The sequence below is a fragment of the Onychostruthus taczanowskii genome, unplaced genomic scaffold (genome assembly GCF_017590055.1).
Source record: "Onychostruthus taczanowskii isolate IOZ18803 unplaced genomic scaffold, ASM1759005v1 scaffold169, whole genome shotgun sequence".
NCBI lineage: Eukaryota > Metazoa > Chordata > Aves > Passeriformes > Passeridae > Onychostruthus > Onychostruthus taczanowskii.
The window spans coordinates 88,810-112,889 of record NW_024498895.1 but is presented as its reverse complement, the minus strand read 5'-3'; the positions used below and the strand labels follow the sequence as shown (position 1 = coordinate 112,889).

The following is a 24,080-nucleotide window of genomic DNA, read 5'->3' as shown; positions in this document are numbered from 1 at the left end:
GGGATGCAATGCTGTTGGAATTCCCAGAAATCCAACACCAGCAGGCCATGCTTTGTTAAGCTCTTAATTGTTTTCTTGCCTGTAATTTCTGCCAAGATCCAAACCATGGAGGGAAGGACAGACAGCAAAGGCACAGGTTTGATCCCTGGGGATTTCCCTCTCATCTTCCCATTCCCAATGGAGCTCCAAAGGGTTTTTCACTGGAATTAGTGTAAGAGCCGTGGTGGGAAAAGGCCTTTATTTTAATTTTTTTGCTTAGTCTGAAGCTCAGTGTGGGTTAGAGCCACGTTTCCTGTGGGAACAGGGGTTAGAGAGTGCAGGTGGCAACCTGGAGCTGGGATCAACCCCTGGAGCTGGGATCAACCTGGAGCCAACCACCACATCCCAGGGAATTTGGCCGGAATGGAAAGAGTTGGAATGTGGCCACAGAGATGAAGCTTGGAATTGCCAAAGCAAAGAGTGTCTGTCATGGGTTGTCCCATGTCACCCTTTTGGTGGCACTCCAGACTTTGTTCTAGTGCCACCAAGGAGCTCCAGGGCTGGCAGGGCCACCAAAGAAGGCACAAGGGTGGCAGAGCCACCAAGATAAGGCACAAGGCTGGCAGGGCCACCAAGCTGGGCACAGGACTGTCACTTCCAGGGGATGCAGGGACAGCTCTGCCTTCCCCATCCCTGTGTTCCCAGCTTCCCTACTGGGACCCCAGGGTGCTCTCCCAAGTTCCTGCAGGTTCCTTGGGTTAGCACCCGGCAGAGGAAAAGTCTAAATTAGAGCCATTAATTCCTAACGAGGCACCTGGGCTTCCCAAAAAAGAGCGGAGCAGGAGCTGGGGATGAGCAGGGACCCGCTCAGAGGCTGCCCTGGCGCAGCTCCAGGAAGAGCTGGTGCAGCCTTTCCGTCACGGCCACCTGGGAATGGGAACAAGAGAGGTCAGGGAGCACTTCCATGGGGACTTTGCTCAGGCCACCAAATCCACCAAATCCAGTGGCATTCCCAGGTGTGTGCTGGTGGGATGTGGGAAGTGCTGGACATACCGGGTAGGGCTGTGGTTCGTGGAGCCGGCGGTGAGCGGGGCTGAGCAGGCTGAGGGACACCTGGGCATGGGTCCTCACCTCAGGCAGGCTGGGCAGGGGTTCACACACCTGCAGGGATGGAGATCCATGTGGGAAGATCCGTGTGGGAAGCCACCACCCAGCACCAATCCCAAGGAGCCACCGGGTTGGCACCAGAGTTGTTGGCACATCTCAGAAGCCACCACTGCCCTTGATCCGTCCTCCAGCGTGGAAGAGGAGACCTCCCAGGAGATGGGACCACCCCTGACCTGGCCATCCCTGAAGTAGGTGCGATGGAGGGGCTCCACGGTGGTGGGAATGACCTTGGTGGTCTCCTCAAGCCGCCCCAGGACACGGATCCCCAGCTCCTGCCCCGCACTGGGTGATGGCTCCTCTTCCAGGGCCATGAGGTCCATGAAGGGGTGACCTGCCAGGAGGACATCAGGGAGAGAATTATGGAGCAGGAGATTCCCCCAGGACTCTGGGAAGGGTCTCCAGACTCACCAGCAGCGTCATAGAGCCGATAGATTGTCTTCATCCCCGGGATTGTCATCTTCTCCTCATCCTCCGTCAGCTTCAGGCACGGGGAGCCATTGACCTCCACCAGCTGTGGGAGAAGGGAAGGGAACCTGTGACTCCTCTGGGGAGGCAACTGATGCAAATCAGCTGAAAAAGGAAAAAAACCCTAAAACCAACCCAAAGTTGGGCATTCTGCCTCCTACCTGTGGAGAACTTGGGGCTTCTGGTGGGCAAAGAATTGGCCATGACCCAACACTGGCACCCAGAACTTCCCCATGTCCTGGGCTGATCCCACAGCATGGGCAGCAGGAGAGGGGGGAATTCTGGCCCTCTGCCCTGCTCAGGGGAGACCCCACCTGCAGAGCTGCTCCAGCCCTGGGGTCCAACATCAGGAGGATGTGGAGATGCTGGAGCAGATCCAGAGCGGGCCACAGAGATGCTCCAAGGGATGGAGCCCCTCTGCTCTGGAGCCAGGCTGGGAGAGCTGGGAATGTCCAGCCTGGAGAAGGCTCCAGAGACCTCAGAGTCCCTTCCAGTGCCTGAAGGGGCTCCAGGAGAGCTGGAGAGGGACTTGGGACAAGGGATGGAGAGACAGGACACAGGGAATGGCTTCCCACTGCCAGAGGGCAGGGCTGGATAGGATACTGAGAAGGAATTCCACTCTGTGAGGGTGGTGAGGGGCTGGAATGGAATTCCCAGAGAAGCTGTGACTGCCCCATCCCTGAAAGTGTCCAAGTCCAGGTTGGATGGGGCTTGGAGAAACCTAGGATAGTGGAAGGTGTCCCTGCCCATGGTGGTGGAGGACCTTCAAAAATCCCTTCCAAGGCAAATTCTTTTGTGACTCTGTGACTCCACTGGGGCTGGATGGCCATGGAGCAGGTGTGGACCACCTGGAAGTGGCTCAGTGAGGACTGGGATATTTGGGATTTAGGCTGCCACCTTTACCTTGTAGACACAGCCCAGCGATGGCTGCAGGGGACACGTCACCAGGTTGGTCCCGATGCCGATCATGTTGATCTCGCTCCCCTGAGGCAGCAGAGAAGACAGAGACCATCAACATCCCAGCCCTGCCAGCACCAGGGACTGCCCAGGTGACATCCCAGCCCTGCCAGCACCACTCAGGTGACATCCCAGCCCTGCCAGCACCAGGGACTGACTGCCCAGGTGATATCCCAGCCCTGCCAGCACCAGGGACAGCCCAGGTGACATCCCAGTACCACCCAGGTGACATCCCAGCCGTGGCAACAGGTTCCTCACCTCCCTCCTGAACTCCTCCAGGCTCTGCTCGCTGATGTCGTTGCTGACAGCGATGGGGATGGTCCCAAACCAGGGCACCTGGAAGCTGCAAGGAGCAGGATTTGGGAGAATCCATGGACCCAGAACCATGAGGGCTCCCAAATCCTGGCAGGATGAGGGGCTGGGTGCAGGTGAGGATGACAAGGATCAGTGACATCCATCCCAGAGCTGGCATAGGACTCACTGAGCTCCGCAGGCTTGGAACACTCCCCGGATTTCCTTGGATTGCTGGGCCAGGTCCCCACTGTCCAGGCGCACTCCGATGGCCTGGTATCCCAGCTGGTGCAGTGCCAAGGCCACGGCACAGAAATTGGGCAAACCACTCCTGGAATGGGCAGGGAAAGCTTTAATGACAAGTGGAAAACAGATCCAGGGTGGATCCAGCATTATTTCCAAGCCCTGCACGAGCCAACATGCCTTCTTTAGGCCACCAACAAGGAGGGACATCCCCTGTGCCTCGGTGGCAAAGTCCTGGTGCCCTCACCTCCTGACACAATAGGTGTCCAGTAATCCCTGGAAGTCACAGGGGAAGGTGACAGCATAGGACACGAAGGCGGCCAGCTCACCCTGGTTGGCCTTGCTGGGAGGAGTCTGGAGCAGGTCACAAACCCGCTGCAGCCAGGACACAGCCAGGCCGGCCAGATCCACGGGATCTCCTCCAGCCCGAGGTGGCAGCTCCTGCCAGGGGAACATGGGATTTGTACAGCCATGGCGTCATCTAAGGTGCCAGAAGTGTGGGAACATGGGATTTGCACAGCCAGTGGCATTATCCAAGGTGCCAGGAGTGTGGGAACAGGTGGAGTGTTCCATTCTCCATCCATCCCACTCAAATCCCTGTCTGCATTCCCATCCCCATCCCACCCCTATCTCATCCCACATCCCATTCCCACCCCTATCCACATCCTCATCCCCATCTTCATCTCTATCCTACTTTACCCCAATTCCCACCACATCCCTATCCCATCTCCATTTCATCTCCTCCCATCCCTAACTCCGTACAAACCCCATCCCCATCCCACTTCCCTCTGCCCGTGCCTATCCCCATCCCAATCACAATCACATCCCACCTTCATCCACATCCCATCCCCAACCCCACTCAATCCCAACCCATTCCCATCTCCATTCCTATCCCCCTCTACATCCCCAACCCCATGAGATCCCTATCCCATCCCTATCCCCTCACCTGCACCACTCCCAACCTTATCCTCATCCCACGCCCATCCAATATTCATCTCCATTCCCATTCCCATTCCATCCCATCCCAGGCCCTGCTCACCCGTGGCTGCACCTCCTCCAGGCACCTGAAGGACATGATGAAGGAGTGGGCGATGGTGCCGCGCACGGGAATTCCGTAGAGTTTTCCCGCCAGGATGTTGCTGGTGCAGTCGAAGCCTGCGAGGAGGGACAGGGGGGACACCCAGGTGATGGCAGGGCCGTGGTGGCACCGGGCACCGTGGGGTGGGACTCACCCCCAATGTAGGAATATTTGGATGCTGAGAGGGCTCCATCCGGCCCCTGCGCGCGGCGGAGCCCCATCTCTATGAGCTTCATGTCCGGGCCGGCGAGGAGACGGAATCTGGCAGCGTTGGTGGCCACCAGGCTGGAGGACAAAGGGGACAGGTCACACAGAGCCAGCAGAGCCAAAGGGAAGGGGCTCCAGGACTCTCCCTGCTTGGATGAGGCAGGGATCACCACGAGATTCGGTGGACAGGGATGTGGTGGGGTTGACCAAGGGGACCTGGGGGACAGGGAGATCCTAAAGGTGACCTGTGGGGGAGCAGGACATCTCTCAGGAGAACCTGAGGGACAGGGAGACCCTTCAGGGGACCACAGGGTGGGCTGGACATGGGAAGCCCTCAGGAAAACTTAGGGGGACACTGGGACATCCTCCAGTAGTTAAATTCAACTGGTGTAATTCCAGCAGTTAAATCCCAATAGGGGACTTGTGGGGTCATGGTACCCTCAGGACTGGGGTGTCCCTCTAGACTGCGGGGTGCTGCACTCCCTTCTCTGCCCTCATCCACCTTCCAGGGGCTTTGGGATCATCCCCATCACAAAATACCTGGCGTAGTTGATCAGGCACAGCAAGGTGGTCTCCAGCAGTTGCACCACCAGGAGCGGCCCCTTCACCTGCAGGAATGGCACCTGTGGGAACAGCAGTGACATCCCAGTCCCCCTGGAGCAGGGAGGAGCTGGGAAAGGCAGGAATGAGAGTTCAGGGGATCCCAGAGTCAAGGAAAAGGGAAGGCCTGGGCCTGGGAGAGGTGGGATGGTCAGGAAAGGGGTTGCAGGGGGATACCGGTGAAGGAAAAGGGGGTGCAAGGGAATTCCAATGCCAGGGAAGGGGGTGCAGGGGGATCCTCTTGCCCAGGAATGAGGGTCCAGATTGTCCCTGTGCCCAGAAAAGGTGTCCCAGGGGTTCCCAGTGTGAAGGAAAAGGGGGTCACAGTGTCACAGACAGATTTTATGAAAAATCCTTTTGCCAGGATCTTTTCTCCTGAGAAGCTGGGAAGCTTTGGCTTCTCCACATTCTGCTGCTTTGGAATGTGATTTGGAGAATTGTTTCCCCAGCATGTGAAATTGTTTTTAGTTGATGTCCAATGGCAGCCACCTGTGTCAAGGCTGTGAGCAGTCACAAGATTTTATTATCATTCCTTTCTTTTCCAGCTTTCTGTTGGATCCTTTCTCTCTATTCATTTTAGTATAGCTTTAGCATAGCATTTTAATATAATATCATAATATAATAAATCAGCCTTCTGAAACATGGAGACAAGATTTTCATCTCTTCCCTCGTCCTGGGACCCTCAAACACAACCACAGTCACAGGGTGGGGACACGAGGATGGCCAGATGGGGGTGCCAGAAGTCCATGGTGCTGAGGAAAGGGGGTGTGGGGGTGCTGTGAGGTGGGAAGGTGGGAATGGGAGTCAGAGGCTCCCAGGGTCAGGGAAAAGGGGGACACTGAGAAAAGCAGCATTGAGTTCCAGGGGATCCCAGGTTCAAGGAAAAGGGATCTGGGAGCTGGGAGAGATGGGATGGTTGATGGAGGAGGGTCCCACCCTGGCGAAGACGACGGAGCCCTCGGGAATGGCGGTGACGGTCACCTCGGAGGCGTCCAGGGTGGCCAGGTAGTCAAAGAAGGCGTCGTCGATGGTGCTGGGCAGGACAGAGCGCAGGTAGGCGACGTCTGCGGGGACAGCGCGGTGACACCAGGGACAAGGGACACAGGGGGAGGTGGGGGGGACACCGAGCCTCCCCTGGACAGGTGAGTGACAGCAGGAGGGTGATAGCACCCCCAGCATGGAGTGTGACAGGGTGGGGTGGCTCAAATCCCCTCTGAGGGACATCTCTGGAGGGTGTCCCAGTGTCTCCCCAAGTTTCCCTGAGGGCTCTTTGTGTCCACTTCTGCCCTGTGTCCCCTGAAGGGTCTCCCTGTCCCCTAAGTTCCTCTGAGAGACGTCCCTGTCCCTTTATGAGTTGTCCTGATCCTCTGCAGTCCCCCAGGGGGGTTCCCCTGTCCCCCAAGTCCCCTCAAATGCTGTCCCTCCCCCACCGCAGGTTCCCAGTCCCGCAGGTCCCTCTGAGAGATGTCTCTGTCCCCATCAAGTCCTCCTGAGGGATTCCCATCCTCCCCAAGTCCCCTTGGGGGGTTCCCCATCCCCAGATCACTCTGAGAAATGTCTCTGCCCGCCTTAAGTCCCCCTGGATGCTGTCCCATCCCTTACAAGTCTCCTTGAGTTGCTCCCCCATCCTCCTCCGGGGGGAATTTCCCTCCTTCCCCCGCGTCCCTCCCACCGCTCCCCGCTATTCCTTCCTCATCCTCTGCCCTTTCCCCTCCTATCCCCTGGAGTAATTCCAAAACCTCCCTGGGAAGGTTCCCTTCTCCCTCTCCCTCCACCGCTCCCCACAACGCTTCTCCCGTCCCTTCCTCATCCTCCCTCCTGTCCCCACTGTCCCCTTGGGTTGTTCCGCCTCCCTCCCCCTTAACTCTCTCCCGTCCCTTCTTCATCCTCTCCTCTGTCTCGCCCTGCCCGCTGGAGTTGCTCCCTATCCCTCAAAATCCCACTGGGACGGTCCCCTCGCCCATCGCTCCTCCCTACAACCCCGTCTCTTTCCCCCCGTGTCCCCGTCTTGTCCCCCGCTGTCACCACGCACCGGCAGCGGAGAAGCGGAAGGCTCGGAGCCCCCGCAGCCCCTCGGCCAGGCCGGCGCCGAGCGCGAAGGAGCCGCGGAAGGGAGGGCGGCGGAAGAAGAGCTCGGCGGCGGCCGGGGCGCGGTGTCGCCCGGCCCGCCAGTGCCCGTAGGCCATGGACACCTGGTACAGGTCCGCCAGCGGCGCCATGGCGGGGCGGGGACAAGGGGACAGGGGTGGGGACACGGGGAGGAGCGGGGAAATAGGAGGGATACGGAAGGGCGGGGTGGGGGCACGCGGGGATGGCGACACGGGACGGGAGGCAGCGGGGATGGCAGGACAAGGGGGACACGGGACAGGGTTGGTGACACGGGGCAGCAGGGATGGCAGCACAAGGGGGAACGGGGATGGCAGCACAAAGGGGACACAGGACAGGGTTAGTGACACGGGGACGCGGAGCAGCAGGGATGGCAGCACGAGGGGACGCGGGACAGGGTTGGTGACACGGGGACGCGGGGAAGCAGGGATGGCAGCGATCAGCCTTCTGAAACATGGAGACAAGATTTTCATCTCTTCCCTCGGCATCCCTACAAGGACACGGAGATGGCAGCACAAAGGGGACACAGGACAGGGTTAGTGACACGGGGACGCGGAGCAGCAGGGATGGCAGCACAAGGGGACGCGGGACAGGGCTGGCGACACGGGGACGCGGAGCAGCGGGGATGGAAGCACAAGGGAGACACGGGGATGGCAGCACAAAGGGGACACGGGACAAGGCTGGCGACACGGGGACGCGGGGCAGCGGGGATGGCAGCACAAGGGGGACATGGGACAGGGTTGGCGACACAGCTGGACACGCAGGGTGGCAGTGCACAGTGGACATGTGGCGCAGGGATGGCAGCACAAGGGGGACACCGGGATAGCAGTAGGGGATACAGGGACAGTGGGACACGGGGGACAACCGGGACAGGGCAGCAGGGATGGCAGCACACGGGGGACACTGGGATGGTGACAGAGGCAGGACACTGGCCACAGGGGATGGCAGCACACGGAGGAAATGGTACAGGGATGGTGGTCCATGGGGGACACAGAAATGGACACAAAAGACACACGTGGCACCGGCTGGACCGGCAGGGACTCAGGATGGCAGCACAGGGGACAAGGGGCACTGCTAGCAGTGCTCTGGGGGTGGCAGGACCCTGCGAGGGACACGTGTCACATATCAAGTGACTGGCCCCACCAGGACAAGGGACAGGCTTGCAGCACAATCCCATGGAGCTTCCCGTGGCCCTTGGACTCTGGCACTGGGACAGACCTCGTGTTCCCAAAGTCAGGAATGTCACCTGTCCCCTCACAGCACAGTCCAATGGAGCTTCCAGCGTCCCTTGGTGGCCCCAGACCTTGGACTCTGGCACTGGGACAGACCTCGTGTTCCCAAAGTCAGGAATGTCACCTGTCCCCATGCCAGGCCACGCTCAGGAATGTCACCTGTGCTCTCCCCAGGCCACACTCAGCTAAAGTGACCTGTGCAGGGAGTCAGTGGGAAAAGAGGGATGAAATCCATCCCAAACCAGCAATTCCTGGATGCTTTCTGGTTATTCATCCTGGTTTTTTGTAGGGAGAGACTGGGGTCTCTAAACCTTGGGAAAGGTGACGAAACACCCTGAGACCTTCAGCCCAACCCCAAAATTCAGGTCCGTGTCTTGAGACCTTTCCTTCCATGAAGGACGGGGAAATCATGGAATGGTTTAGGTTGGAAGAGACCTCAAATATCTCTCATTTCAATCCCCCTCCACTAGCGCAGGTTGCTCCAATATCCCAAAATCTCCCATCAAATCCCCCTGGAGAAGCTGCACCTGAGGGAAAAACCCAAGACCCAACATGCACTCCCAATGTTCATCTTTATTAATTCCAGGTTCGGATGAGGGGGGATACAGTTTTCCCTTCTAAATCTTGTTAAAAGCAGCAATATCCACGCTCTGCACCTGGAAGGGGACAAAAGCTGGAGTCATCCAGGTGTTCCCAGTAAAACACACCTGAGTTAACCCCCTCCCACGGGTTCCAGGCCCTTCCCACATCCCATTCCAACACTTACATAGTCCTCAAACTTGGTGATCTCCTCCTCCAGGATGTCTGTCCCGACTTTCTCGTCCTCCACCACGCACTGGATTTGGAGTTTCTTGATGCCATATCCGACTGGGACCAGTTTGGAGGCTCCCCACACCAACCCATCCATGTGGATGGACCGGACACACTCCTCCATCTTGGCCATGTCAGTCTCGTCATCCCACTGGAAAAGTGGGAATTGGGAGGTTTTAGGGTTTTCCTGGAGATCATCAGCAGCTCCAAGAGGTATCCAAGTGACACCTCTGGGAATGTCACAACTGATCCAAAGTGCCCTTTCTTGGCTGGAAAAGGCTCCAGAAGACCTCAGAGCCCCTTTCCAATGCCTCAAGGAGATCCAAGAAAGCTGGAGAGGGACTTTGGACAAGGATGGAGTGAAGGACAAGGGGCAATAGTTTTAAACTGGAATGGGGTAATATTAGATGGGATATTGGGAATAAATTCCTCCCTGGGAGGGTGGTGAGGCCCTGGAATGGAATTCCCATAGAAGCTTTGACTGTCCCATCCCTGGAACTGTCCAAGGCCAGGTTGGAGCAACCTGGGATAGTGGAAAGTGTCCCTGCCTATGGAATGAGATGGGATTTAAGGTCACATCCATCCAAACCCATTCTAGGCTTCCATGGCAACAAATCCCACCTGACTCCCAGCCCTTGTCTGGAATTCCACAGGTGCCACCACCCCCCACATGGTCGAGAGAGAGGATTCCCAGCCCCACTCCCAGAGCTCCCAAATCCCAAAGGCCACTCACTGGCTTCACATCCAGCAGGATGGAAGACTTGGCAATGAGTCCCGGCTTCTTGGCCTTCTTCTCCGCGTACTGCCGGAGCCGCTCTTCCCGGACTTTGGCAGCTTCCTGGTCTTCCTCCTCATCATCGCTCCCAAAAAGGTCAATGTCATCATCCTCATCATCCTCAGCAGCAGCTGGCTCGGCTTTCTTGGCCGGGAGCTCCACCTTTTTGGAGGGAACGCTGAACGGTTCCACTTTCTTCACCAGATCCAGGGTTTTTTAAGAGGAAAAAGAGGGAAAAAATTAACCTGGAGTTGGAGCAGAGCAGCCAAAAAAAGCTCAGGAATGGGAATCTCCACTGCTCAGGAAACGCTGTGGGATTTATATGGATGTAACAGAACAGGACGTTTGTCCACATGGGTCTTTGGTTATAATTCCTGGAGAAAAATTCCAGCATTTTTCCAAGGCTCACCTGGGTTGGAGGAACAGATGAGGGCTGGTGAGAAGTTGAGGATTTCTCCAGAGCGTTCAGGCGACTTTCCAGCTTGAAAATGGCCATCTGGAGGTCTGCAACAACTGGGAAAAGGAGGGAAAAATAGGAAAAATGACCTTCAATTCCCAGCTGCATGTCAGGTCTCCAGCTAAGATAAGGAATTCTCCACTCACCACTGCGGAGGTTCTGGTTTTCCACTTCCAGGTGGGAAATTCGGGACAGGAGCTCATTTTGGTCACCAGCAGCTCCAGAGGAGGTTGTGCTTGCACTCTGCAAGAAGGAAAACAAGGATGAAGTTGAGTTGTTTCCCCTCCTCCTGAAAAATCCATGAAGCAAAGCAGTCGCATGTCTTCAGGGAGAGAGGAAGTTCAGGAGCTGAACTAAAACCAAGGATATTTTCTCTAAATTAGGATAGAAACTAATGGAGCAGCTCTACAAAATGAAGCATGGACTAAATCCCGAGGAATTTCAGCTGGCACCAAGGACCAAAGGATAAAATCACTTTTCCCACTCTCAGATCCCAAAATGCCACTAAAGCCACATAAAATTTATATAAAATTTCACACAAAGCCCCTTAAAACTCTCGGGAGTCCCTTGGTCTCCTCTCCCAACCCACTGAGGGACAGGAATGACCTGCCTAAGGTAACACTGGGAAAACTGGAAAGATCCCAGGAGTTCTACACTCCTACCTTCCCCAGCCCAGCTTTTAATTCCTAACAATTTCAATCTGCTTTAACACATCCTGAGGGAATAATTATTCCAACTCTAGTTTCAATGGATTTTTGACAGCAAAAAAAAGAGCTTTTTCTTTTTTTTTTAATGCTAAGGAGGGTTCCTTATCCATCAATTCCAGGCAACAAAGGGAAAGAAAATAACAGGATTTGCCCTTGAATTGTCATTTCTAAGTGAAGAGAGAATAATTTATTCTCTTTTATTCCAGTGTGGAATCTCAGCAGTCATGTAAGATGGAAAGACGGAAACGCAGGGGTAAGATGAAGAATACAAGGCACAAGGAAAGGTCTGAATCATGGAATGGTTTAGGTTGGGATTTTAAGGATCATCCAGACAATGTTCCACTATCCCAAGCTGTTCCAAGCCCTGTCCAATCTGGCCTTGGACACTTCAAGGGATGAGGCTGGGAAATCCAAAAGGGGCAGGAAAAAATTCCATCTCAGCTGTGGATTCAGGCTCAGGAAGGTGAGTGCAGATCCCTGGACACGGAGCTGGGATGAGATCCCATTATCCAGGTTTATCCCAGTGCCTAAGGACAAACCCTGAGGAAGGAGAACTTGCTCCATCCTCGTCCCACCAAATCCTCTCCCGTTTTTCCACAGGCTCCATCCATGCATGGCTCACTTACGGCGGAGCGTCCCGACTGTTTCTTGGGACGGGCACAAGGAGCTTCCTTGCTCTGAGCAGGGGTCTTCTGCTGCAGGGTGGGAAAAAGTTTGGGAAGATGGGAAAAGGTTTCGCAATTCCAGAGGGAACTCAAGCGCAGGGAAGAGCCGCATGCAAGGGGAAGTTATGGAGCGGTGGGAAACAGCCTTGCACTGCAAACATTCCCCCAGGAATTCTGGGATCTTCTCCAGGAACATCTTGGTGTCTGCAGGGAGCTCGTGCAATGCTGTGGGCTCATCACACCGTGCCAGCCCTGATGCTCCAAGGATGGAAATCATGGAATTACAGAGGTGGGAAAATCCCTCTGAGCTCATCGGGTCCAACAGTTCCCCCAAGGCCACCACTGAGCGCATCCCTAAGTGCCACATCCATGGGGATGTTAAATCCCTCCAGGAATGGGGACTCCACCTCTGGGCCAGGGCTGGACAGCCCTTTCCACGAGGAATTTTCCTAATATTCCAGCTAAATTTCCCCTCTGGTGGTTTCCTCTCATCCTGTCATTCCCTGGGAGCAGATCCTGATTCCCACTTGGGAATCCTGTCAGGGATTTGTGGAAGTGAGAAGGTCCCCCCTGAACCTCATTTTTTTTCCAGGCTGCGCCCTCCCAGCTCCCACAGCTGCTCCTGGTGCTCCAGAGCCTTCCCAATCCATTCCCTTCCCTGGAAACATTCCAGCCCCTCAATGTCCTTTTTGTCACAAGTGCCCAAAACTGATCCCAGGATTTGAGGTGCCCAGTAGTGCCAGCACAGGGAGAGGAGATTTCTCTTCCCTGTTAATAATAATTCCTCAAAAAAAAAACCAAAAAAAAAAAAAAAAAGAAAGAGGGAAAAGCATGGGAAGAACAAGGGATACCTGTCCCAAGGTGAAGCAATCAAGAGATCTTAATTGGAACCCGTAAGACAATTCAAGAGGCACAACCATGTCCCAAATCCTCAACAATTATGGGAAAATTGCCTTTATGAGACTGTGAGGTCTTCCCTGAGGAGAGGATGCTCCCAGCTTTGGGAATGTGGACACCATACCTCCATTATAGCACACAAAAAACACTTCCTCTTCCAACTTCCAGCTCCACACAAGCATCCCTGAATTTTATCAGGGATAAGAATTCAAAATTCCCAAGGTGGGGAGTTCCACATCATCACTTCCCTCCCTTCCTCTGCACTCTTGTAGAAAACCCTCAAATCCTTTATTTTTAATCCATGATTTTTGTGCTGAACCCACCTCAAAGCTGCAGCCTATCTCAAATATTCTGGACAGCTGAAGTGCTTGGGAAAGCTGGAATTGTGCATAAACTTAATTATCCAAACAAATCAAATCCCTGGGAATTATGAAGGGTACAAAACAGGACGTTGGCAGAACAACTTGGTACATAAACATCTGTTATTCCCTGAAGTTTGAATCCCTAAAATACATTTTAAATATCAGAGACAATAAATTTTTTTCTCATGTTCAGGTGGAATTTCCTGTTCTACTTCCTGCTTTTCCTCCTAAACGAGGAACTGCAGACTCCCATCATATTCCAAGTGCTCATTCCTGCATTTTATGACACAAACCCAGCCTGAAATTCCCAGCAAAAAGGCATTCAACTCCCATTTTCCCAGCTTTTCACACCCAGCTTTTCTCTTGCCACATCCTAAGAGCCCTCACAATAACTCTGGAGAAAGGAAAGACAAAAAATCCTGGGATTTTAGCTCTTCACACTTTTCCCTGGATCACACAGTGTAAATTTGGGGTTTGGGAATGCAAGGAAGAAGTTTAGGAATGCTCTGAAGTCCAGCCTGTTTATCCAACATTAATGATGATCCTTGAGGGATATTCCAACTATTTCTCAGCCATGTGGAAGATCCAACCCCTTTCCCAGGAACATTAAATATTCAGCAATCTTTTACATCCAGCACTAATCCCCAAAAATGTCTCCAAACAATTTATATCGCAAAATTCCTATCCTGGCTTGGGGCTGTTGCTTTACCAATTCCCTGTTACAGCACCTGGATAATCCAAACTTCTGGGATTCTCTCCCAAAAAAGCTCTTTAACAGGAGTCAGGAAAGAAATTCCACATCTTTGGCAAAAGACTCTGGAAGATGAGGATGAGCAGCACTTCCAGGTGATTTGGGTTTAGATTCCCTGCCCCTTGCCCAATTCCAAAAGTTCTTCCCAAAGGAACTTTTTACCTTGTTTGGGATGGGGGCCTCCTTTAGCCTTTTTTTTTTTTACATAAAATGAGCCAGTTCTGGAAAATTTTTCCTTAAGCTGTTGACTGAAATCCTGATTCCTTACATTCATCCCAAATGTCTGGCTCCTTTCTGCTGGTATAAGGAGGAATATGGAATATTCCCCTCAGAAAAGGGGGAATTCCTTGTTATTGCCTGATATTGGGCTGATCAAAGACAGAAACTGAGGATGCTTGGGAATTATGAGGCCAAGTAATGGATGAATTCCTTTGGGAGTCCCACTGCAGAAGCAGGAAATCAAGACACCTGGACTGTATTCCATGGATTTTCCTTTCCCATAAATCCACTCATCAGTATTTTAATTTCCTTTTACAAAAATTAATTTTTTTTTTAACGGTCTTGTCTGCACTCAGCACAAAAACACCTCCACAAAGTACATTCCTGAGCTCCTCCAGGATGCTCCAGCCTCGGAGCTTGTAGCCAAGCTGAATTCCCTGGATGCAGTGGATGGAAAACACAGCTTTTTTGGGTTTTTTTTTTTTTTGCACATCCCCTAAACTGGAAGCAAAACAGGGAAGAGAAGGTGGCAGCCCAGTGTATCCCAAAAAAGAGCCACACGCTCAGCGAGTTAGAACCTGTTAGTTAAGACCCATGGGAACATCCCACCAGGAAAAAAAAAAAAAAAAAAAAAAAAAAAAAAAAAGAAAAAAGGGAAGGAAAAGCCCAATTCAGGGAATTCTTTTAACCCAAATCCAGTTTTGGCAGCGCTGCAGGCGAGCAGCGCGTGGGGACGGGGCGGAGCTGGTGGCACACGGCGCTGCACACCTTGGTCTTCTCCTCTAGCTTCCAACCAAGAAGCCAAACGATCTATGGGATTAGAATTCCATAAAAAGAAAAAATGGGATGCAGGCAGCCAGCTGGTGAGAGCTTGGGTACTCACTCCGGCCAGCGATTTCTGGATATTCTCCCTGGCTCTGGCAATGTCGCGGAGGATCGTGCTGGCTCCGTTCTCCTGCAAACAGCGCAGAAAGAACCAAGAGTTTCTTTTTTAAAAAAAATATTGAAACATGGGGGAAAAAAAAAATTCATCAGGGAAGTTAAAAAAAAACAATGAAAGGAAGGAGGAGCGAGGGAATTGGGAAAATTGGGAATTGTCCTTTCCATGATTCAGTGATTTTTGCGGTAAGGATTGGGGCTAAATTGGGCAGTCCCTGGTCACGTGTCCAGAAGGATCATCCAGTCAAAGAGCTTTTAAATTCCCTATAATTACCCTGAAAAGTTTGGGATGCTGCCAGAAGGTTGGAGTGACTCCAGAACTCCTTAAAAACCCAGCCTCCAGCAGGATTTTTCCATATTATTACCTGAGTTCAGGCAGGAAGTGACAACCCTGATTCTGCTCTATCCAGAGAGGTGGGACCCAGACCACCAGGAATTTTTTCCCTATGCTCCTGCTGCCATGCCTTAGCCTGGATTTCAAGATTCCCTCCCTGGAAATTCCATCATCTGCTCACTCCTTGCCTTTCCCAGACTGCAACCTGCTCCCATCAGCAAGATCCGAGATGTGAAATTTCCCACAAATCCCCAAATCCTGAGTTAAACAGAAGATAAAGGAAAAACAGCCTGGACACATCCAAGTGGGCTCCACTTCCTGCTACTTCCAAGGAAGTTTTAAGACTATTTTTCCATGGGGGAAGTGCCTGATAAATTCCTCCAAACATCTTTCAAACCACCTCTCCTCCCAGGCCAAACTCCTTTACTGGAAGCTCTTGATGTGCCTTGAAATAGTTGAACTGTTCCAAGAGGTTTTCACTCCAAAACCTACTTCCAGCACTCATCCAGAGCTCCCAATTTTTTTCCATTCCCAGTCTCCCAGGTGCTTTGCCAGCACCTAAGCCAGGATGGGCAGCAGGAATAGCTGGAATGTGCCTAAAAGTTAGAATTTCAGCAAAAAGCTTCCCCATAAACACTTGGAAAGAGGCACTGAACACTGAGCATTCCAAAGGCACAAGCAGTTAGGAGCAGGAAGAGGTTAGGAAAGCTCTGAACCTTGGAACAGGAATAATTTTGGGATAATATTGAAGCTGGAAATATTTCAGCTCAGCAGGATCATGCTTCCCCCTCCACCTTCCCCTTTCCAACTCACCGGTATCACAAACAGAATCTTCCACTGGAACACCTGGAATATTTCCAGGAGTGCAAAGAGAGGGATAAAAAAATTCCCCCCAAAAATCTTTGCAGCTGTTGTTCCTCTGTTCAAACTTTAGGTTTGCATTCCCTTGGAATATCCCAAAGGACTGCTCCAAAATGGAAGCAAAGCAGCATTTTCCCTGGATGAAAGGGGACAGGGACGCTCTTTGCTAATAAAATTGGGGATTTTGGGATTTCCAGCTCAAACTCTGCCTCCACAGATCCCAGCAAAATTAAGAATATCTTCTAGATGCTGGGACTGATTCACCTATTAGAAGGACAACTGATCTCCCAGTTCCTTGGGATCAAATCCCTTCAGATTCCACAGAAAACAATGGGAAAAAAAAACCCCAAATGGGTCTTAAACAGCTTAGAGAGCTCCAGGAAGACTTGGGGAAAAAAATAGCACTGAGAGTGGAAATCCCACAAAAATCCAGGTGGGTCATGTCCTTTGACTTACTCTGGAATTCCTGGGATTGGGAATTACCTGCTGGCGGGAGGGGCCACCCATGGGGCCGTTCATCTGCTCGTAGAACCTTCGCTCGGCGTCGTCGTATTTGAACTTCTCGAACCAGATCTTGTCGTGCAGGAAGTAATCCACAGCCATTTTCCTGGGAAAAGGAGGGGGGAAAATATCCACAAAAATTGAATTCCCGCAAGGATTGAAGGTTAACAGCTCGTCAGGAGCGGTTTCTGTGCCTGCAGCCCGGCTTGGCTGCGGATTTAAGTATCCAGGATCCTCTTAAAAAAGCAGGACAGATTAATCACCCACCTGCCTGACCTGGGTGTGGAGTGGGGATGGGATGAATCAGCTGATCCAGACTTTATTCCACAAAAAAAAAAAAAACAAACCAGGATTTCCTAGTTCATGCTAAGGAAAGTGTCTTGTGTAGGAGAATAAAAAGGGAATTGAAATAATGGAATGGTTTGGGTTGGAAAAGACCATAAAAATAATTTAGTTCCAACCCCCTGCCATGGGACACCTTCCACTATCCCAGGTTGCTCCAAGCCTCATCCAAATTTTCCCTGGATCCTTCAAAGGATGGGGAATCCACAAGATTTTCCCTGGATACTTCAAAGGATGGGGAATCCACAAGATCACTGGGAAATCTTTATTAAAAATCAGCAATACTTGGAAGGGACAGGCCTGGCTCTACAGGGAAAAACAGCAAAAAACACCCCAAATCCTGCTGGGAAACAGGGGATTTTTATGGAGCAGCTTCCAAAGGTGGGTTAAATTCTTAATTTGAAGGGAAACAGAGCCCGTAAAAAAAGAGGGAAAGAGGAAGTGCCCTGAATTTCAGCAAGGGACAGGGACAGAGCCAGCAGAAGTTTGAGGAGGTGGAGAGCAGAAAACCAGAACTGGAGCAGGCTCTCCTCATCATCCCAAATCCCACAGTTTCCCAAAAAACACTTCCAGGGTAGCCAGAGATTATTTTCCTGAAATCAAATCCTTCCTTATCTCATCTACCCACTCGGAAGAGACCAAAGGCTGCCAGACACAGGAGCTGCAGCAAAACCACTTTCCACACCCAAATCTCCAAGACCTGCTGGAATTCCAACCAGGATCATCCGCAGAAAATCCCAAATGCAGACAAATTTATCCCACTTTTTTACAGAGACACATGGATGTTCCCAAATATCCAGCTGTGACCAACTAAAGAGGAAATTATCCCAAACAGGACCAGGTGAAAGGTGTCTGACCCCTAAATCCCTTGACACAAAGATCCTAAAAGCTGTCCAACAAATCCCAACAAAATTCATGGATCAGAAGCGTCAGAAATAAGGACGGATGCTCCAAGAGTCTTTTTTTCCAGGAATATCCATCTCTACCTCAGCCTTTGGAGAAGATGCAAGGGCATTCCAAAAATTAACAGACTGGATAAAAATTCCCTCAAAAAAACAAACTACAGCACATGCTCCCACCAAAGTGATTCCCTAAATTGTATTCCAGTCACTTCCAAACCTTCTTCAAGCTGGATCCCGGTTATGATGCTGATTTTTATATGGAATGAGAGGATGGAAAGGAGGATGGTGCTGAATCCATGCAAAAAGGGGGATAATGAGCTCACTTCCCAGCCCTGCCTTTAAACATTCAACCTCTAGCTCCACACAAACACAGCCTTTATCCACCAGAATTCCTCAGGAAAAGGGAATTCCTTGAAGGATTTTCCCCCCTGTCCCCTGCCCACAGGGATCATCTCCAAGTCCACCCAGTCTTCTCCACATGCAAATTCCTTCCGGCTCAATCCCGACCTGGCTGGCTTTTTTTTTTTTTTTTTTTTGCATGGGTGTTACCCCCAAAGAAACTTCTCCTACTTCGTTTCCGGAGCGGGAATGCTCGGAGCAGCTGGATGGGAGGGATTTCCTACAGCAGATTCCTGGATCCCTGTTTTCTCCGCTGCTCTGGCCGCTTCCAGGGCAAAATACCTGGATTCTGCCCTGTCATAGGTCACCTTATTCAGCCACACGGATTCACTGTCCTTGTGCAGGAAAAAGCAGGTGGGATTTTCCTTGGGAATATCAGGGAGCTCAGGGTTGGTGGAGGTGATTCCTGTTTCCTTCCCAGGGTTGTGGTTCTTGGATGCTTCCAGGCAGCCATGTTGGGTTTCATCCAACATCTTCTCATAAAAATTCTTCTCAGCATCATCGTAGAGAGGCTTTTCCAGCCACACCTCGGATGCCAGAACTTCCCAGTTGGAAATCTGCGGCTTCCCATTGACCGTCTGCTGGTCGGAGCTGGGCAAACTGGGAACAGAAGCCACGGGAGAGTTGGGAATGCCAGGAGCCAAGCCTGGCGTGGCAGGAGTGGGCAAGGCCGTGCCATAGCCCTCATCCGGCGTTCCCAGCCTGGAATTCGCCCACACAGATGGGATGGCCAGGACATTGGGAGGAAGGAAAAATTGGGATTTCTCCATGAACGCCCTCTCGGCCTTATCGAAGTCAAACTTGTTGATCCAAACCCCTTGGACAACGTGGTGACAGGCGGCCAGGCTTCCGTGGGAACACGCCGGGAGCATCCTCACCTTGGGAATATCTTGGCTGGATTTCCTGGCCACGGCAGGAGATTCCTGAGCCATTTTTCCAGTCTCAGTTGATTCCCAACTCTGGGAACCCGCTAATTTTATCCTGTAGGCGCTCTCGGCGCGGTCATACAAGGGTTTGTCAAACCACACGTGCTCCGCCGACATTCCCGCCAGGATCGCCTCCAGCTTGGAATCCTGAGCTTTGGGTTTCGGGGAGCGCTTCCTTTTCCGCTGCTTTTTGCCATTCCTGGGTTTTTTCGGGTCCCCCTTGAACTCCCCCTCGATGGAATCCTCGTGGCAGATCCCGTTGACGGCCTCGGGCTCCGGCGCTTCCCGCTCCGGCGCTTCCCGCTCGGCTTCGTCGTTCCGGTGTTTTTCCAGCCAAACTTTGTCCACGGAGCAGGGATTTTTCCGTGTCCTCATCTTCCCAAAAATAAATGGGCAGCATGGAGAGATAATAACAACAAATGTAGTGGCAGCAGAGCAAAGCAAGGGCATGCAGGAGATGTTTTTATCTGTCAATATTCCCGGGAAAAAGCGCAAATATTCCACTTATTTCTCCCTTTTGGGAGAAGTTGGAATTCCAAGGAATTCAACGCCTCCTAAAATATTCCTGCCAAGAATTCCCCTCGTTATTTGAAATTTTAAGGCAGGAAAAAAACCCACAGGATTTTGTTCAAATCCTTGGGAATAACAGGATATTATTCCAAGTTAGTGGATTAGTCATTAATTGTTTGTTACTTATTCCCAATTAGGCAAAATTTTGGGAAAACTGGCTCCAATTTTTGAGTTTTTGGAGGTTTACTCTTGATTGGGTTTTCATACTAAAAGGCAGCTGCTGAAAAACTAGGATTGAATTTTGGGATATAATCCAAGTTATTGGCAAATTAAACTTGTCCAGGAGCTGGAAATCTCATTATTAATTCAATAATTAATTAATTAAAATTGACCTGTGGCAGACTGCCAAATAAAATTCCCAGCCAGATGAAATATCCCCAAAAGTTTATAATTCCAGTAATTCCTGGGAGATTTTGGAAGCCTCAAGTCCAAGGCTTAACTTTAAAATTCAATTTAATTTTCAATTGTCATTTAATTTAAATTTATGGACTTGAATTTAAAATTTAACATAAAATTTACACAAATGTTTTCTTCAGGTCTTCAATATTTCCATTTAAACTTATATAATATTTTGCCTTTAAATATTTAAATTGATGAGAGTTTAAGAATTAGATTCCAATTAGACAAATTATTAAAAATGGCAAAAGGAGATTTTTCTTTTTTTTCCCCTGGAGTTGGGAAACTTTCATACAGCTAAAAAATGCTTAAAAATTGAGATTTCAATTCTGAATTTAAATAAAAAATTAAAAATTAAAACAGATTTTGAATTTATTTTATGGTTTTTTTTGTTTTATTTTGTAGAGCAATAAATTTTTGTTAGGACCTTTACATAGAAATAAATTTATTATAGTAAATAATGAGTACAAACAATAAAAGAATTATAGGATTTTGCATTAAAAATTCCTACCATTTCTTTCTTTTTAAACTAAATTTAAAATCTGCACTTTTTAAAAATTAAATTTTTAAAAATTAAATTGTTTTTAAAAATTTTTAAGTGATTTTTCTCCAGTTCTTAAGCAGCTCCAAGCCCTGGAATTGCAGCCCTCATGGATGAGGTGAATTATGGAATTGGAGTTCCATAATGAGGAACTCCCAGGAGATTCCCTCCCATTGACAGAGCTGAAATTGATTTTAAAAAAACTCTTTAAAATTAATTATTTCCAAGAAAATTCTGCAGGAATTTATCTAATAAATATCCCACTGTTGCTGGATTTTCCAGAATTCCCAAAAAAACCAAACAATTAGAAGGTACTTACTTTTTTTGCTCCTATGACAGCATTAAAAAAAAAAAAAACACAGGATAAATTTAGAGAAGAATTCCAATTTTTATGGATGCAACAGCTCCTCATCCAAATAATTAATGGGTTAATTAATTAACATATTAAGTTTGGAGCTGATGAACTTTCCAGAACTCCATGAAGTTTGTGAACACCACCACAGAAAATGAGTTTATTTTCATTTTAATAACAAGGAAAAGAACATTATTGTGATGTTTTCCAAAAGGATTTTCCCATCCCAGCAGCCTGAGAATTCCCAACCTGCCATCCCAGTCCTGGCATGTGTTGATGGAATTCAGGATCCCAATTTTTGGGTGATTGCAAACATTCCTGTAGCACCTTTTTGCTTCCACGAGCAGCCAAACCTTATGTTCAGTCCTGAAAAACCCCAAATTTCCAAGGAAATAAAGCTTCTAAACAAGGAAGAATTGGGGAAAAAAAACCCAGTAATTTCTCTTCTGTGTCCATCAGTTTTCCTGGAAGAACCTGGGAAAAAGGAATTTTAATCACACAAACCATCAACTTTCAACATTTTCCACTGAAAATTGCCATTTTTACCTCCACAAACACAAAGTTTTAGGATTAAAAACCACGCTTGGCGTTGGGAATATTCTCCACTGGGGAAAAGTCACAGCCCAGAAATTCAGGATGAGTTCAAGAACCATCACAGGGAAATCAAATGGAAACACTAACACTTGTATCTAATATTTTGTTCATTTAAAAGTAGATTTTCTGCTGGTTTCATTCCCTAAAATTGGCTCTTCCCTAAGTCAGACCCTTATCATTACCTTTGCTACGAGACAAAGCTCCATATTCCAGGAAAATACAATTCCCATCCCTGATGGTCACCTAAAAACCACGACTTTCTGCTCCAAGCTGAAAATTCCTAATGAGACAATCATGGATATGGGAAATCAGCAGAAGGGAAAGACTTGGAAAGTGTCACCTTCAGGAGAAATAGGGAAAAAAAAAAAAAAGAGTTGGGAACGAGCAGCTCAGGTGAGGAAAAATCCTACCTGAAGGTCAGGGAGAAATGGGACACATCTGGAAAAGGAAAGAATTACAGCAAAACAGCTCAGAAAAAGGGAATTCCTCATCCCTAAGGATTGTGATTATCGGGATCCCAATCAATCCCAAATCATCGGTGACCTGGATGCGACAGAACAAATCCATCCGGGATTTCTGGGAACGCCGATGCGGCAGCCTCAGCAAGTTTAGTCAGGGATGTAATCCTTCAAAAACCCCATGGAGCACAACAGCAGGCTCTGCCTGTTCCCAAAATAGTTTGGAAATGGATCCCTGAGCATTGAGATTTAAAAAAAAAAAAAAAAGACAGGACAAATCCCACCGAGGTGACGGAAATGTGGGAACAGCAGCACGAGGAAAGAGGGACAGGTGAGATAAGCAGAGCCCAGGTGTACCTGGAGTTGATTTTCCAGGTTTCCCAGCTCCAGGATAAGTTTGGAAAGGCAGCCAAGGGGGGTTGGGATATGGGATGGATCGGCTGCTCCGTGCCAGGACACGGCAGCAGCTCCAGTTTCCCTTTGCAGCAAGTGACTGGACAAAAAAAATCCCAGGAATCGGGGGAGGAGCAGATCCTTGAGGCACCTGGAGCAGCTGGGGAAGTGTGGGATCCGTAAATTCCCTTCTTCACCAGGGCAGGAATAACATTGATCCCTTTCCCCCTCACCCCCAATCCAGACTTGAAAAGGCAAGGCTTTATTACACCAGGAATATTCCCAAAAAAGCAGGGAATATGTCCCCAAAAATCTGTGGAAGTCCACAAAGGTTTAGGGAGACCCCCCCCCCCCTTACCTGTAACAGAGAGCTCCTAAATCCTGGGAAAGGAAAAGGACCACAAGGACATGGAGAATCCTAAAATCCCCCCTTCCCTGTGCCTGGCAAGGGGAAAGGGATCTCCCAGATAATGAGGGGATCTCCCACATCCTCTTTTTTGGGATGTGAGGGGAGGAAATACCCCAGAGGGAATGCAGAGGGGGCTTCCACATGCCCCTTTCCCAAACTTTTAAGGGAAAAAGAACCTAAAACGTGGGGAGTGACACCACGATATTCCCTGGGATTTTAAGTGGGAAAAGTAATCCCAAGGAACAAGGGCACCCCCAAATCCTTTCCTTCAGGACTCTTAGGGACTCCCATGACCCCCTCTGCAGACCTACTAAGGGAAAAGGGACCGAAAACATGAGGAAAGGGGGGGGGGGGGGGTGTCACCCCAGTATTCCATAGGATTCTAGGCATGGAAAAATTATCCCAAAAGCCAAGAGCACCCCAAATCTTTCCCCTCAGGACTCTGGGGGAATGGAATGAACCCTAAAGACAATGGGTGAACCCCCCCCCCCAACTCCCTTTTCTGAGGTTTTTACAGGCCGGGAATGGAATGAACCCTAAAGACAATGGGTGAACCCCCCCAAACTCCCTTTTCTGAGGTTTTTACAGGGCGAGAGACCCCCACACCCAAAGAAGGATCCTCAAAACTCCCCTCTTCCCATCACTGTGAGGGAAGGAACCCCATTTCCTATGAGCAGACCCCCAAATCCCTCTTTCCGCAGGAAAAGTGCCCTCAAGAGAACAAAAGGGGTGACCACAACCTCCTTCTTAGGGATTCTAAGGTGATAAAGGAGCCCTACACACCCTAAAGGGCCCCCGAGCCTCTTCCCCACAATTATCATGAGGCGGCTCCCCCACCTCCCGCCCTAGAGGGATAAAGGACGCCCCGAAGACCCCCGGGACTCCCACTACCGAGGTTCAGGGAGGGGGATAAAAGACCCTAACTGGGAGTATAAAGCTTCCTAGGGGCTGAAAGGGGCTGGAAACCAGGACTCACCGGCAGCTTTGCCCCCTTAAAGCCCCTCCGCTCCCTTTGGCCGCCGCCGGGATAGAGAGGGGCGGCGTGCGCCGCGCGGAGGGTTATGGGGGCGGCGCGTACCACACGTGGCGAGCCAGGGGGTGGCGAAGGGAGTGCGATGCGGGGAGACAGTGTGTCACACGCACAGCGCTGGGTCTGTCCCCCTCACAGTAAAAGAGACATGTGGAACAGCACGGG

The 24,080-nt window shown here is 50.5% G+C and overlaps 3 protein-coding genes across 12 annotated transcripts; all 3 read right to left on the bottom strand.

Annotated features, from left to right (window-relative positions):
* Positions 1-223: 223 nt before the first annotated feature.
* On the bottom strand, positions 224-7,214 carry NAPRT (nicotinate phosphoribosyltransferase). 2 transcript variants are annotated; one of them, XM_041399681.1, is made up of 13 exons: positions 7,020-7,214; positions 5,924-6,051; positions 4,928-5,010; positions 4,335-4,465; positions 4,142-4,257; positions 3,350-3,543; positions 3,050-3,190; positions 2,827-2,911; positions 2,515-2,595; positions 1,555-1,657; positions 1,320-1,477; positions 1,033-1,140; positions 224-906 (listed from the first exon to the last, which is right to left on the bottom strand). In XM_041399681.1, the coding sequence occupies exons 1-13, from the start codon at positions 7,204-7,206 to the stop codon at positions 847-849; spliced, it is 1,575 nt and encodes a 524-aa protein (XP_041255615.1). In that variant the 5' UTR covers positions 7,207-7,214; the 3' UTR covers positions 224-846. The 2 variants fall into 2 exon arrangements, with proteins under 2 accessions (XP_041255615.1, XP_041255616.1); XM_041399682.1 differs by having other exon boundaries at positions 5,969-6,051.
* A 1,664-nt stretch (positions 7,215-8,878) lies between these two features.
* LOC121333372 (elongation factor 1-delta-like) lies at positions 8,879-23,963 on the bottom strand. Of its 6 annotated transcripts, none has more exons than XM_041399647.1 (9): positions 23,862-23,963; positions 16,586-16,709; positions 14,852-14,923; positions 11,701-11,766; positions 10,514-10,610; positions 10,320-10,423; positions 9,869-10,105; positions 9,092-9,286; positions 8,879-8,981 (listed from the first exon to the last, which is right to left on the bottom strand). In XM_041399647.1, exons 2-9 carry the CDS (start codon positions 16,703-16,705, stop codon positions 8,943-8,945), a joined length of 930 nt encoding a protein of 309 aa, XP_041255581.1. In that variant the 5' UTR covers positions 16,706-16,709; positions 23,862-23,963; the 3' UTR covers positions 8,879-8,942. The 6 variants fall into 6 exon arrangements, with proteins under 6 accessions (XP_041255581.1, XP_041255580.1, XP_041255585.1 ...); XM_041399646.1 differs by having other exon boundaries at positions 11,701-11,769; positions 23,862-23,962; XM_041399651.1 differs by lacking the exon at positions 14,852-14,923.
* On the bottom strand, positions 16,716-23,391 carry LOC121333371. 4 transcript variants are annotated; one of them, XM_041399644.1, is made up of 4 exons: positions 21,808-23,391; positions 21,281-21,505; positions 20,999-21,009; positions 16,716-19,547 (listed from the first exon to the last, which is right to left on the bottom strand). In XM_041399644.1, the coding sequence occupies exons 2-4, from the start codon at positions 21,285-21,287 to the stop codon at positions 18,414-18,416; spliced, it is 1,152 nt and encodes a 383-aa protein (XP_041255578.1). In that variant the 5' UTR covers positions 21,288-21,505; positions 21,808-23,391; the 3' UTR covers positions 16,716-18,413. The 4 variants fall into 4 exon arrangements, with proteins under 4 accessions (XP_041255578.1, XP_041255577.1, XP_041255579.1 ...); XM_041399643.1 differs by lacking the exon at positions 20,999-21,009; XM_041399645.1 differs by lacking the exon at positions 20,999-21,009 and having other exon boundaries at positions 21,359-21,505.
* Positions 23,964-24,080: the final 117 nt, after the last annotated feature.